Source organism: Lemur catta, chromosome 1, assembly GCF_020740605.2.
Source record: "Lemur catta isolate mLemCat1 chromosome 1, mLemCat1.pri, whole genome shotgun sequence".
NCBI classification, from domain to species: domain Eukaryota; kingdom Metazoa; phylum Chordata; class Mammalia; order Primates; family Lemuridae; genus Lemur; species Lemur catta.
The window spans coordinates 36,670,144-36,681,567 of NC_059128.1; the positions used below are offsets into that span (position 1 = coordinate 36,670,144).

Below are 11,424 nucleotides of genomic sequence, written 5' to 3' on the forward strand. Positions count from 1 at the left end.
AATTGCATGGGATATGCAGCATTTTAAAGATGCAGAAAGCATATGTGGGAGTTCAGGAGAGTAGCTTCCTGTCTACTTGGAATCTCCCAAGTGGCAGCGCTAAGGTGGGAACCCTTAATGAATTTGAAATGTATGTTGCAGGGTGCACTGGACTTGGTGCATTATTTTAAAACCATATAAATAATACAAGTGAAAACCCAGGCACTGCTTCTTCTCTCATTTACATCTCAATATGCAAAAGGTTGTATGGTGCTGGGCTCTTTGGCTGCAGGAATCAAAACATATTTAAAGAAGACAAGCAAGTTTAAAGAGCCTAGAGTTTGTTCTTCACCACTTACTAAGAAGGTGCATTGAAATCAAAAGCATTTTTGAAGTGTACTTAGAATTCTGTTTTGAACTTATCTAATCAGAGATAAGTGTAGTCATAAAGTCACTCTCCTTCCACCATTTGGCTTCCCTTATCTCCACACATTGTTCTTATCTCCTGCCAGTCTCAGCTACTGACAATAGATTATCTTTGTTTAGAGAGGCTAATTGTTTTCAAAATCTTTTTAAATAATTGCTTTGGGACAAGGTGTGCAAATGAGGCTTAAGATAATTACAGCTTCATTTGTTTGTGTAGTTTTACTAAGCATTCTTCACACATAAACAAAATAGCAGATGATGGGACTTAAATTGCAGGACATCTCTCCTTCCCTGGCAGCAAAATAGGTCAGCATTGCAATCTACACACACACACACACATACACATACACACATACACACCCCTCCTTATTTAATCTTCTTGGAGCCGCTGTCGTCCTCGCTTTGAGGGCAGTGTCCCTCTCAGAGCAGGGCAAGGATTATGTTACAACCGGACGGTTATTGGAGCTGGGCACAGTTTTATTTAATTTACACCCCATCCAGCGCCTTTCATATGAGGTTCCCAAAGCATTTTTGCTAATAACAAGTAAAGCCTCTCGGCATTCCTCAGTAGCAGAGGTGGCATTGGAAAACCCAACCGCGCAGATGGGGAAACTGAGTCCAGAATCCTGTCGGCTTAAACCACAGAACATTAAGATACCAAATCACAAATGAACCTCCAGAGTCTCTACCTGTTCAGCAAGTAGGCTCTAAACAGCTCTTTCCCTGGTCCCAAATCGTGTCAGCCCTTTGCGATCAAAACGCTGTCGAGGTGGGAGTACTTGTGCCCTTTGGAGGGTGTTGGGGATTCGTGGGGGAATTAGGTTGAGCTCCTCGAGCTGAAGCCAACCCGGAGAGAAGCCACTTTTCCAGAGGCTGCAGCCGGGGGCCTTGGTCTGCCGTTGTATTATTTATCGGGCTCCATAAGCTATTCATCAATTCATTATTTATTCATTCCAACATTAAGGTAATTAAATATGAGCTCACCGGGAAAGGGCAAGTCTACAAAGGATGGGGACAAGAGTACAGAGAGAGAGGAGGTGAATTAAGGATTGGAGTCGTAGATTTGTGTAGAGATGTGCGGAGTTCCCTTAGGTGATACTGGAGATGGGGCCCGCGTTGTAGGGTCCTGACGCGCTCACCCATTCCCTACCGCCCCACTTCCCGGCTTGGCTCCTTCTCTCGGACCCCACCTCGTTTCACACCTTTCTTGTTTCTTCCCCTCCCACCACTCCCTACTCCCCTCACCCCCCGCCCCAGCTCCGCAGCTTCGCCCTCCCCGCGCGGGGCGGCGCGGCCTTGCAGCCCGGCCGGGCGGCGCGCAGGCTGGCCAGCCCCGGATAGGCGCCGCCCGCAGCCAATCAGAGTGCTGGGGACGCTGTGCGCTTTAAGGCCGCTGCGGGGAGAACAGAAACCAAGTTCCCCGGCAACTAGCAGCATCCACCGGGCGGGAGGTCGGAGCCGGCAAGGCCCGAAAGGCTGCAGAGTGCGCCGGCTGCTGTGCGTCTAGCGCGCTCTCCACTCTTCCTCCTTCTCTTCCTTGGTCGCTCACTCCCAAGTTCCGACTCGCTTTTTCGCCTACGCACAGCCTAGGGAGGGGGTTAGCAGCTGCCGCGCCCCCCTCCCTGCCGTCGCCGCCCCCTGCTTTTTCGGCTCTGTTCTGTTCCGCGTGAGCCTGGGCTGTGCGCCTCGGCAGGCCCCAGCCATGTCGATGCTGCCGTCGTTTGGTTTTACGCAGGAGCAAGTGGCGTGCGTGTGCGAGGTTCTACAGCAAGGCGGAAACCTGGAGCGTCTGGGTAGGTTCCTGTGGTCACTGCCCGCCTGCGACCACCTGCACAAGAACGAGAGCGTGCTCAAGGCCAAGGCGGTGGTCGCCTTCCACCGCGGCAATTTCCGCGAGCTCTACAAGATCCTGGAGAGCCACCAGTTCTCGCCTCACAACCACCCCAAACTGCAGCAACTGTGGCTGAAGGCGCACTACGTGGAGGCTGAGAAGCTGCGTGGTCGACCCCTGGGCGCTGTGGGCAAATACCGAGTGCGCCGAAAATTCCCGCTGCCGCGCACCATTTGGGACGGTGAGGAGACCAGCTACTGCTTCAAGGAGAAGTCGCGGGGCGTGCTGCGGGAGTGGTACGCGCACAATCCCTACCCCTCGCCGCGTGAGAAACGGGAGCTGGCCGAGGCCACCGGCCTCACCACCACCCAGGTCAGCAACTGGTTTAAGAACCGGAGGCAAAGAGACCGGGCCGCCGAGGCCAAGGAAAGGTACGGGGCGTGCTTCCCGCGGCTCGAGCGACCTCAGGAAGCCTTCCTTTCCCTTCCATCCCTTCCCGCCCCCGCAGGCAACTGCCACCAAGTCCTCCCCGCCGGCCAGAGCCCGTCCACGGGGCGGCGCCCAGGCCTCCGCGGCACTGCAGCGAAAGTTCATGAACTCTGAGGTTGCTTGCTAGGAATGGGGCCTCAATTGCTTTGAGCCCCCGCGCGTGGGTTTCTTTGGGGTGTGTGTCGGGAAATATTGGCGCTAGGTTTGTTTTTCACGTCTCCCTGCCTGGCTGCGGTGAGGAGTGGGGGTGGAGTTGAGTTTCTAAATCAACGGGAAGGGAAGTGTTGATTGGTATGACTAAGAAAGGGATTCGGTGGGAGCTAAGGGTCGTGAACCTCTCTCCTCTTGCTCCCCAGCGGTGTGAAGCTGGCCTGAGACATCTCTGCCCCAAGTCTCGTCCGGTTCTTCTCTCGCTCTATTCTGGTAGTCTTTTGGATGAGAGGTCGCCTGCTTCATTCTGCAGTGACTGGACAAAGGGAGGAGTCTTTAAAAGAAATACACGGAAAAGAGAGCTTTGGGGAGAGTTGGTGCTGCATTTACACTCCCCAGCGCCCCAAGCCCAGAAAGGATTGATCCTCGTCTTGCTCCCTTGCGCGTGGCCACGGGCGCTGCAGCCCCTTGGTCCGGTCCGGTTGTCCGCGCCGCCGCCCCGGGGGAGGAAAGGGTCTCCTGTCGCAGACTTCTCTTGCACTGGCGCTCAGAAGGCAGTATTTTTAAAAAATTCGCCTCTGCCTCTCCCCTCTTCGCATCAACACATTTGGCCACCTGGCCCGGCTCCATCCGTTCGCTGTAGTTTCCGACCGAGATTCGGAAGAACGCCGGGGAGGCGCCTGTGGCTGGGAGAGCGCTTCGCAAAGTCAAGGAGTTTTGGGGAAACCTGAGCGCAGGGGCGGGCTAGGTTTCCTTTGTTCGCTTCTAAGCCTGGGGGCCGAAGATCTCGCTTTTTCCTTCCCCTCTGGGTGGAAAACCACAGAGCAAGGATACATTCAACTGAAACGGTCTCTTTGGGAGAGACTGTGAGGGTAAGGGGAGAGAAAGGGGGAGACAGGCAGGCGCTAGGAGTGGGGAGGACCGGCGAGCATTCGGAAGGCGGAAGCGGCGAGGGCAGCGAAATCCTGAAGTTAACCGGGACCGAGCGCGGGGACTGACGCTCCGTCCGGCGCGCCGCGCCTGCTCGCTGTCTAAGCCGGGCGGCGAAGTTTCCCCTGTCCCTGCCGGGAAAGGGTGGGTTGGGGTGGATGGTGGTGGGGTGTTTGAGAGGGGGCCGTGAGAGGCTGAGGAGTGAGCAAGTAACACAGGAACAGGGATTGTACGGTTCCAGTTAGCCTTTAGTTACAAAACGTCCATGCTATAAGCCAGGCCCGAGGGCCCACTCCCTGATGAAATCAGAGAGACTGGCTGCGCTCCCTGTGTTTACTCAGGTCACTGGGCCCCTCTGGGCACCACTTCCCCTGACCTGTCCTGTGTCTCCGAAACCACTACCTCTGGGCAGGGGCAAGGCAACTCGATGTTTGTTTCCTCAGATGGGAACAGGCAGTTGACTTATTCACCCCAAATATGTGTGCATTGGGCGCTATGTTTGTACCCGCATAATTTCTTTATCACCAACAACCATTTATTGGAATATTTTCAAACTTAGTTATATCTAAATATGGTGCTAGTTGATACGTATTTAAAGTAACTGCTTGAACAAAATTAAAACACATTTTTTGTTTATTTCAAATAAACCCTGTTCATCTGGCTTCCTGAAATCTGGAAGATTTCAGGCTGAGACCCGGCTGAGAAGGGCAGGCTCTGTCTTAGACCCCTGTTTTTCCCAACTCCTCTGCCTCCTCACCTCCCCCATGAGCCTCCGGGATGGGTGGGTGGGCAGAGCTCCTCCATTTGGGTTGGTGACAGATTGCACAATGGCCCTTTCCCTCTTCCAGTTCTCCTCCCTCCATCTCACACTTTTTTCACCCTACTTTTTTTTTTTTTTAACCATATGGTGTTGTCCTCTATTTCTTAGGGAGAACACCGAAAACAATAACTCCTCCTCCAACAAGCAGAATCAACTCTCTCCTCTGGAAGGGGGCAAGCCGCTCATGTCCAGCTCAGAAGAGGAATTCTCACCTCCCCAAAGTCCAGACCAGAACTCGGTCCTTCTGCTGCAGGGCAATATGGGCCATGCCAGGAGCTCAAACTATTCTCTCCCAGGCTTAACGGCCTCACAGCCCAGCCACGGCCTGCAGGCCCACCAGCATCAGCTCCAGGACTCTCTGCTCGGCCCCCTTACCTCCAGTCTGGTGGACTTGGGGTCCTAAGTGGGGTGGGACTGGGGCCTCAAAGGGATGGCTGGAGCAGCAACCACTGCAGCAACTAGGGACACTTGTAAATAGAAATCAGGAACATTTTTGCAGCTTGTTCTGGGGTTCTTTGTGCATAAAGGAATGGTGGACTTTCACAAATATCTTTTTAAAAATCAAAACCAACAGTGATTTCAATCTTAGTCTCCCTCTTTTCTCTGACTCTATCTACTTTTGCATTTCCCTTCCCAATGCAGAGATCAGGGGAAAAAGCCCAAACAAACAAAAGCACCCAGTCACTCAGTCTCCATTCTGGGCAACTGATGCTCCTGCTTAAGTAGTCTTTCTTTTTTTTCTTTGAACAGAATTACAAATCAACTGAATTTTAATTATTTCCTTTTAATTTATTTATGGAGAAATGTTTTGGGAAGAGGAAAAGGAAATGAAGAGAAAGAGAGAAAGAAACAGAGGGAGATGAAAATGGTGAAAATAAGAGCCTCCGGCCTGGGAGGAACTGGTTGCATTCTTAAGGTGAATAGGAAAAATATAATCTTATAACTTTTTTTGATGAGGAAAAATTAAGTTTACATTTTTCATATTTAGTGTTAAACAACTTTATGTAGATTAAAATAACAGTATTAGGAGGGAAAAACAAGTGCCTAAATGTCTTAATGCTGTCTATGTGAGGCAGTTAGAAATAGAAGTGACCATTAGTAATACAACTATTTTTTGTCAAATTTAGTGGGGTTTTTTGGTTGTTGTTTGTTTTCTTGGGTTTTTTTTTTTTTAATGACAAACTCTAAAAATGTACCAATGTGAAAAAACACTTTCCTGAATGCCATGACTTCTCATGCCCTCAAAGCTTTCATCTGTAGCCTACTCCTGTTAAGGGTTTTTCCTGTTCTTAGTTTCTAGCTTGCAAAAGTATGCCTACAAATCTGGCAACCTGGTATTTGTTACTAAAACAGCATGTGTTTTCAGGTTTCTTTTCTATTGTACCTAAACCATTCTAAATTAAAACTTAGTAGAACACCAGGAGTATGATTCTGTTTCTGAAAGGTGAGCTGTATATTGCTGTCATTGGGCCCTATTTTTTTAAAAAAATAATAGTCTTCTTGCTTTCTTACTTAATGGTGGCTATGAATTGCAGGGTACTTTGAAGGCCATCATCTGAACCAAGAGTAGTGACTAGGTTAATTATATGACAGAAAAAGAGTGAATTTAGTTGGAGTATTTATTTATTTTTATTATTTAGATGTACAATTTTGTTTTACCACTAGCTCTTCTCCACAGCATTCATATGTTAACTCAGCTCTTTTGTGTTAACAAGTTTATGACAAGACTGTGAAAGTAAAAATAATTTATCTGCTTGGGAAAAAAAAGGGAACTCAAACAAGGATAGAAACATTGTGAATTAATTTGTACAAATAGAAAGCAAACCAGCAGGACAGGAGCTCTTTTGCAGTGCTGCCGGATAGTGTCCAGAAAAATTCCAGTAACCATATAGGCTCCATATTATTTTTGCCTGGGGCAAAATGATGTATCTTCTGTATTTAGCTCTTAAAATTAGTGAAACAAATGGCATTATTTATTAAAATTCTACTCAGGATAACAGGATTGGCTTGCTTGTGCTTTGTAAAGTATTGTTCCCCAGGGAGAGTCTATTTATTTTCTGACATGACAGTTTCATAATTTTGATTTTTCCCTATCCATAAGTGTCACCATTAATATAGTATTTCTTTCTTACTCTAACCTATCCTTCCTATTCTTATCCAGAAAATTGAGGTGTATGTGAAATTAAAGCCTTCTTATTATGAAGTTTTTAAAAACTGTCAAGTGGCTTTGACTGAGTTCAAGGGAGAAATGGTCACTGTACTTAACTGTAGTCACTTTTACTTATAAAGTAATTTTTTCCTTCAGTGATGGACAGATGTGCACACAGCCGCTCAGAGACCATCATTTGGGTTGGGAGCTCAGGGTTCCAATCTCCCTTGTTAGTGTTTTGGATCATTAAGTCAGTGTTTATTTAAGTCACTAGGGTGTTTATTCTCCCTGTCTTGGGCCACGGAGAAATGCCACCCTCTGCAGGAGGGGCTCTCACAGGGAATCTCTGCACATTCTTCACATTCACTCCCCAAAACAAACACCCTGCACAAAGATAGCTTTCAATGACCCTGACAGGCTTCAAAGGAGCTGCGGAAATCTCTCTGGAAAATAAGGAAGGGCCAATTACTTTAATTTCTTACATGCCCTCTCTTCCTACTCCGATGACTACCCCCCACTCTTCCAGTTCTCCTTGGCATAATTTTAGACTCGTGGAAGTTCTGTCTCCCAGGGTACCCAGGCCCACTTCCTGCTCCCTTGGTTGGTGAATCTTGGAAATGTCTGCAAATCTGGCAAGGAGCAGGAGGGCCCGTCCTTTAAAAGCCCCCGTGATTACTGCTTGTAAACTCGTTAAAAGGACAATTTTCTGTCACAGCCATAAACCCTTTGTAAAATCCCTGGCACTAGTTCTAGACCGCGCATATTCCAGATGTGTTTAATAAGAAATTGCACAATATGCCTTCTTCCGCTATCCTCGGCTCAGTCTGCTAAAAGAGGGACAAGCAAGAGGAGGCGAGAAAGCTGGATATTGCTTTGAATTTTCTTGGCAATCATTTTAGAGTGATCATTAGGGGAAACTAACCATATTTTTTTTTCCCTCGAGGAAATCTTCGAGAACCAGCTGTTAAGGGACCTCCAATTCACCTCGGCGTTGCAATTTAACTGTGCCCAAAGTCACTTTTCGTTTCTCCTTTACAGATTTCATAACGATGGCCAAAAGTAATGAACAACGGCTTATAAAGTGTTTTTAGGACGAAACCTTACAGCATTTTGCCAAGTGAAATGACAAAATATAGTTGGGTAAAAACAAAAATTAACGTTTTAAATCGGAAAACATGATTGTTTGGGTCCCTACTGTCTTCTCGCCTTGACCTCTTGGTTGAGAACGGAGCTTCCTCATTTTTAGAGGCCCACGGTTCCCGAATTTTTGGCTTAGCAGGTAATGGGGACTCAAGAGCCCGGAGAACTTCAGGCCAGGAGGAAGGCGGCGCCGGGCCGGGCACCACCAGTCTTGAACCTATTTTCTGGGCAGACAGCTTGGTTTTGACCCCGAGCTGGAGTGGAAGCTTCCAGGAAGAGGCAGTGGCATTGGCGCTTATGGGCGAGCTGTGAGTTTGCTGAGCAGCGACCCTTGTTACGCTGCTCTCCCCCGCAAGTTGGGGGCCAGCCAGGCACCTGGCACCGAACCCGCGCGGAGCGGCCTTTCCACTGTTCTGTGGCCGCTGCGCCGCTGCTGCTGCGGTGGCGGCAAGCGGCGGCCGCGACAGCTGAGGCTGGAGGGGGCTTCACTTCCTAACACCTCCCCTCCAGCCCCCGCCTGCAGGTCTTTGGCAAACCCTGCAGGCAGGACTCCAGGTTGGGGATCCGGAGGCTAGCAGTCCGCGCTTCTCTGGCTGTAGAGAACTGGGGAGCTTCTCCTGCCACCCGCACACTCCGTTCTTGCCGTTGGGCCCTCGGAGGTGCGGGAAGTTCAGGCGCTGATGGTCTCTGCTCCCTACCAGGGCAGAGCCTTTTCTTCACCTTCAGAGAGAATCTCGCGCATCTGAGGACCCGGATCGTAGCGCAGCTCCAGGCGCCGGCCCTCATGGTCCGGCCTGCGGAGTCCCTGAGAGCAGAGGCTGCCAGGCTGGTCTCAAAAGGCCAACGGAGGAGGCCTCTGCCTGAGCTTCGCCGGACAACACAGCTGTCGTCGTCTTGGGTTCTCTGAGGCCAGTTCTCAGGCCCAACTCCCAATCGCCCTCTTGGAGTCTGGGAGCTAAGTTTCAGGCGAGGCACGTGAGCGGCGGCGCCGCCGAACGCACGACCGCTGCGGGGTTGGACCAGGCCCTCTGGCTGCGGGATAAAGCCGTCCCCGGGCTGCGTGCTGCTCCCCGGCCCGGGTGCAGGTGTGAGCGCTCCCTGGTTCTCAGGCACCGCGCTTCGGGGCACAGAGCAGACGGCTTAGGCCTTGGAGCCTGGTGGGGGGCAGCCTAGGTCCTGCTGCCTATTCCTCGCTGCCCTCTTTGCTTCAGATACCGCCTGTTTCCTTCTTCGCTTCCTGGGACCTCAGCTTTGGCTTTCTGAGCTGAACCCTTCACCCGTGCGCTCGGCAGAGGGGTGCTAGCCAGGGAGTGCGCCCCTTCCTGGACTTGTCGCTAGAACTTCTCACGCTGGGGAAAGGGCCCTGGCTTCTAGAGTCTCCAGGAGGAGCGGCCGTGAGCTCCGCTTCCTTGGCGGGGCTGGGTCGGGTGTTTACCGCTCGCCCGCCGCCCTAGGGCGAGCAACGGCCTCTTTCCCACGCACAGCCCGGGGCCCGCAACGCGCTTCTGGTAAGGGCTGTTCTGGCGCACATTCTGCCCTGATTTGATGGGGCTGCTGGCATTGACGGGGACGGGTGGGTCACGGTTAAGGTGAGGAAGATTGCTGGTGGCCCACGTCCCACGTGCTCTTTCCGCGCCATTTCTCCTTTTTATGAGCTTTCCCCAGGAGAAGACTCTAAAAACACTCTCACACTACCTTCTCCAGCCGCCCAAAGCCAGGGGAACTAATGTTTCTGCCCACCTCGCCCCCAGGGCCAATTCACACTCAGGGTACCCCGTGGGTTCAGTCCCATATCCTGCATGCATACTCTGCCACCTTAGCGAGGTGGGGACTTCATAGCCCCTCAAGGTCATGATGACCTCTCCCTCATTCTGATTGAATCCAATAACTCCACCTGGAAGAGTCTGTAAAGGGAAGAGGTTAGATAACAGATGGGTGAGCCAGCCAGGAAGGAAAATAATCAAAATCGTGCGCGAATTGATGGCTATTTGTCTACCCAGAAAAAGTGCTGCCCTGGAAAGGCCGCATTTTCTCCAGTGTTTTAAACAGAGTACACACTCACACAATTTTGTTCCAGCTGATGAAATTGGAAACCTGTTCTCCCACTGAGGATGACAATCAGGGTTTTAGACGCTGTGGTCCTTTCAGACAGCGAGAAACAACACTGCAGTAGCATTTAAAAACAAAGAGAAAGAGACTGCTGGAGGCGCATGGACGCCTGTGTCTTCTCCAATCCGAATTTAAGCTTTTCTCCTTTTAACTTGTTAAAGGACAGCAGAGACCTCAGTTTTCAGCAGGTAGAGTACAATGACCTTAAGGTGTGTTCCCTCCGTCTGTTTTGCTACGTGGGAATCTCCCCTTTCTACGCCTGCCCCACCCCCTTTTGGGAAAGTGCTCATTAACTTTGCCATAATGTTAAAATATTCTCAAAATACACTCTTTTCTGTGGCCTAATAAGAAAATGCAGAAAAGAAACAAAAACAAAAAAGCAAAAAGCAAAACCTGAACAATCTTATCTTTGAAAAAAGTTAACTTCAGATTTAACACACACTCACTGCCCACCTGAAGTGTCTACTCAACTGTAATTAAAACACTATTAGGTGATACTGGTTACTCTCCCTTCTTCACTGCCATTAAAAAGACAGATAAATAAGTAGACAGATATTTAGATTCTGGCCCTTTACTTACTATAATAAGGTATGGAAATGTGTACTATCACCTGGTCCCCTGTCTTTCCTCTCACCCCAACTTAGAAGATAAATATATGGGACTCACATAGGCGGACCCAAGTAGAAACGCCCATGGATTAACACAGGTAAATTTATTTTAATTTGCTATAAAATTTATTTGAATTTGGGATTTAAAATTGCTTATAGTTTTTTAAATGCCATGGTTTATTTATAAAAGAAACAATTTTGGGGGGGAGGTGGGGAGTTGATGGTGATTCAGGACCTGAGCTGATATGAATGTGGGATCGTAAAGGAAAAAACAGTCCCAGACTACATATTTTTACTGACATAAGCCATTAAGTTGAATGTCTTAGGATTCTTGAAGAATATTGAAATATTCTTTAACATTTCCTAGAGCTGGTGAGTTAGCATCCTTGATAGAAAATCTGCAGTTTCCAGCCAGAATGCCTGTAAAATCAACATTCTAGATGTCCTTTTCTTGATCTTAATATTTTTACAAACTCAACTATTCTCAATTTTTTTTCTTTTTCCTTTCTTTTTTCTTTCTTTCTTTGCCCTCAAGGGGCAAGACTTCAGCATCTTTGCAATACTTCAGTTTTAATTTGAGTTGCCAGTTATCCAAATGGTGCTAATACTAAGAAAACACAATGAGCATGTGAACACCCCCTCCCCACAAAACTGAATAAGCAAACCCACATAGCGGTGACATTTTTCATTGGCTCTCACACAGATAATGTATTAAAATGTAAACATCTACATGCAGTAATGTCTCCCTTAACTTTTGCAGCTTTTTTTGGTATGTGTGGTAATGCTGGGAACC

At 49.0% G+C, this 11,424-nt stretch overlaps 1 protein-coding gene across 1 annotated transcript; it reads left to right on the forward strand.

The window, feature by feature from the left end:
- The first annotated feature begins 1,810 nt into the window (after positions 1–1,810).
- SIX1 (SIX homeobox 1) lies at positions 1,811–6,627 on the forward strand. Its single transcript, XM_045566187.1, has 2 exons — positions 1,811–2,667; positions 4,734–6,627. The coding sequence occupies exons 1-2, from the start codon at positions 2,108–2,110 to the stop codon at positions 5,026–5,028; spliced, it is 855 nt and encodes a 284-aa protein (XP_045422143.1). The 5' UTR covers positions 1,811–2,107; the 3' UTR covers positions 5,029–6,627.
- Positions 6,628–11,424: the final 4,797 nt, after the last annotated feature.

Coding starts and splice junctions, on each gene's coding strand:
- SIX1 (XM_045566187.1), top strand. CDS start 2,108: ATGTCGATGCTGCCGTCGTTTGGTTTTACGCAGGAGCAAGTGGCGTGC. Junction 2,668..4,733: donor GCCGCCGAGGCCAAGGAAAG/GTACGGGGCGTG, acceptor TCTATTTCTTAG/GGAGAACACCGAAAACAATA.